General features: G+C 56.7%; 1 protein-coding gene across 1 annotated transcript in view; it reads right to left on the reverse strand.

Annotated features, from left to right (window-relative positions):
• Positions 1-1,315: 1,315 nt before the first annotated feature.
• SOCS7 (suppressor of cytokine signaling 7) overlaps positions 1,316-3,170 on the reverse strand; it is a gene marked incomplete at its 5' end in the record, with an annotated part of 10,376 nt that continues 8,521 nt past the window's right edge. Inside the window, 2 exons of the mRNA XM_009874337.1 lie at positions 1,316-1,436; positions 1,725-1,860. Of these exons, the coding sequence (XP_009872639.1) occupies positions 1,316-1,436; positions 1,725-1,860 (257 nt within the window). The remainder of the gene's footprint in view (positions 1,437-1,724; positions 1,861-3,170) is intronic.

The following is a 3,170-nucleotide window of genomic DNA, read 5'->3' on the forward strand; positions in this document are numbered from 1 at the left end:
CCGCAGGCGTCCAGCGAAATCTTCCAGGGTTTGCTTTCCTCGGAGGAGCAGCCTCGCTCGCCGGTGCTGCAGCAACTCATCCCTTCAGCAGAAGGCTCCACGATATCCAAATGGCTCGTAACACTCTTCCTTTCTTGGGCTCCAAAAAAAGCACGTAGAAATGCGAAATCCAGTTGCAAAGCTGGGCTGCCTGAGACCAGGTTTGTGCCTCTTCTCCCAAATCCCAGGAAGCAGGAGAACTGTGCAGCTCCCCAGAGGTTATTCCCCGTGGCTGTACATCATCCCGGCTCAGTCGGCCTCCGAACAGCTTCTCTGGCTGCATCCCCTCTCGCCAGGGGCCAAAGAACAGTCTTGCCATTATGCCTGGAGCAGATGATCTTACTAGAGAGTCTCCTTCTCTATCTTTCCTCACCTTGAAGTTATCCAAGGGAGGGTAATAAAAATTCAGCTTGATCGTAAGACAGTATTTCTCATGCTGAAAAAACAACAAAACAAAACAAAAAAATCCCAACGACATCAAAAATAAAACTTCCAAAAAATTGCAAATAGTGCCGTGACATTCTCTGTTCTGCAAGGAGTCCGTGAGCTGGGCTCAGCTGTCTCCGAGACCGCTCTCCCCCAGCCAGGAGCCGAGGCTCTCGTTCCCGTTCCGCTGTGCTTCTCGAGGAGTCTTGAACCCTCTTCTCTGTACAAAAGAGCTCGAGAGCAGAAGCGGCACCGTGGAAGCGGGCTTCACCGTCGCGTGCCTCCTTCCCAACCACGGCCCCGCTTGGGCTACAGGATGGCAACAATCCAATTCCTGGTGGGGAAGAGAGAGGGGAGAGGGATCAAACAGCCCACTCGGCGCGGCAGGAGCTGCCCCAGGCTGCAGCCGGTGCGGGACAAGAGCGAGCCCAGGCGTGCGTGGGCACAAGCCGTGCAGGAAGCGGGCTTCACCGTCGCGTGCCTCCTTCCCAACCACGGCCCCGCTTGGGCTACAGGATGGCAACAATCCAATTCCTGGTGGGGAAGAGAGAGGGGAGAGGGATCAAACAGCCCACTCGGCGCGGCAGGAGCTGCCCCAGGCTGCAGCCGGTGCGGGACAAGAGCGAGCCCAGGCGTGCGTGGGCACAAGCCGTGCACCGCGAAGTGACAGAAGCCTCATCTCCCTCCCCAAGGACGGTGGTAAAAGACCATGGAGGGATCAGCCACGACTTCTTGGGGAGGGTTTTTGCGTTCTCTTTGCCGTAGAGGGAACAGAGCGATTTACATCCGGCCCCACGGGCAGCGCGCACGTACCATCAGTGACAGCAACAAGACGGGTGAGGCAGCCTCGCTACGTGGAGGATTCGGTCTCCTGCTTCTGTTTGGAGATGAGCTGAGCTTCCTTCAGCGACAGGTACACCTCCTCTTGCGGGTCGTAGTAGTAGAACTTGCGGATGTAAGAGATCAGAGGCCTGGGGAAGGAACAGGTGAGAAGCTTTAAACCCTGAGCCACAACCACGTCAGCCTCTGCAAAGGATCACCAGAACCTGTCCCCCAGCAGAAACAGTAGCCGGTACCTCCTTGCTCCTCAGCCCCACATGCATCCCTACACACCACAGGTCATTTATCTTGCTGTCCTGAGGCTGAAGAAATCAACCACTTCCCCCCAGAGCCCTTGCTGCACACGCAAACGCCCTCTCGCTGCCTGCTGCAGTGAGGAAAACCAGAGACTCGTCCCCAGATCAGTCCTCGAGACTTACTTGGGCAGCGGGAGCTCGGGGATGTGATCTATCCGGACCAACTGCCTGATCCGAAAGCGGCAAAGGTGCTGAAGGGATTTGACGTTGCTGAACCTGGAGACTGGGTACAGGAGCTGGACAGGCGTCGGAGGGAGACCTTTGAGGGGGAAAAAAAACCCCAATTATTGGAGACAAGCATTATCTTAGAAGGGAACCGCCACTGGGGCAGAAAGGAAGAACTGGCTCGAGAAGCAGAGTTCTCTGCAAGGCTGCGCCCGACAGCAGATCTCCCCAGGAGGCCACTGCTTCACAGTTGCTGGGGACAAGGGAGCCAAACCTTCCCCCTCGGGCTGCACAATACCTCCAAGACCTCCTCACAAGGCAGCGACAGCTGTGACAGCACAGGGTGGCCGTGGAAAAGCAGGTCCCGGGACACCGCAAGCTCCTCGTCACCCCCCTTCTCCCCAGACTGGTACAAGAAGCATCGCTTTATGCTGAGAAGCAACAAGCTTCTGAAAAGATGCAGGAAAACGCCAAAGCAGAAGGCAGGCAGCATGACCGGCACGTAGGCTTTGCCGGGGGACTCGGTCAGCTCATTCTTGGGGTCACGAGGCCGGGCACAAGGGCAGGGGCGGCGGCAGCTTCGCTCGAGCCAGCTCCCCATGCAGCGAGCAGCCTCGGCCCCACAACCTCCTCCTCCCTCAAAGTTAAGAGCAACACTCGAGCCCACAGAGCCGACAGGAGCACCAGGAAGGATCTTGGGGAGCCTGGTTCATTCACAGCACAAGGTTTTATCTGTCTTTAGAGGAGGATTCAAAGCTAGTTACGCTCTAACCCCTTCCTGCTGGCTTGTCTCTGAGGGCAACGGAGTGAAAGGAGAAAAGGGAAAGCTCTTCACACTAAGATGGGCTCAGAACTGCTCCAGGCAGCTCAGGAAGCTGTGAGCCAGCTTTCGAGAAAGCAAAGAACAGCAATCAATTGAAGGCTGGATTCTTCCCCCTCCTCCTCATTCTCTTACCGAAAAGGAATTGGCCTCTGGGAGCTCGGCCAGCCAGGACTGGGACGCGGCGAGCTCAGCGCTGGCCGCACGCCTCCAACAGCCCCCTCCTCCGAGCAGCACTTGGTATTTCAGCAGGGGAACAGCCCTAACGAGCACACGGGGACAAGCAGGTCCTAAATGCTCTCCCACTACAGATCAGGCATCAACACGAGGCTTTTTTCTTTTTTTTAATCAAGGATCAGGGTGCAGCGACTCGGCGCCCAGGTCCCACGCTGCTCCCAGAGACACGCAGGACCCGGCAGCACGGCTGGGTGGAGGCTCAGAGCAGGGACAGGCAGCGGCAGATTTGTCAGCAGGTGCTGTTTGAGGGGCATATTTTCTTTTTTGATGGTATTTCTCTAGATCAGCTCATTTCTAAAAGTATTTGCCTGGAGTCCTAAGCCCTCAAAGCCCTGCTCTCAAGGGAA

The sequence above is a fragment of the Apaloderma vittatum genome, unplaced genomic scaffold (genome assembly GCF_000703405.1).
Source record: "Apaloderma vittatum isolate BGI_N311 unplaced genomic scaffold, ASM70340v1 scaffold12668, whole genome shotgun sequence".
NCBI lineage: Eukaryota > Metazoa > Chordata > Aves > Trogoniformes > Trogonidae > Apaloderma > Apaloderma vittatum.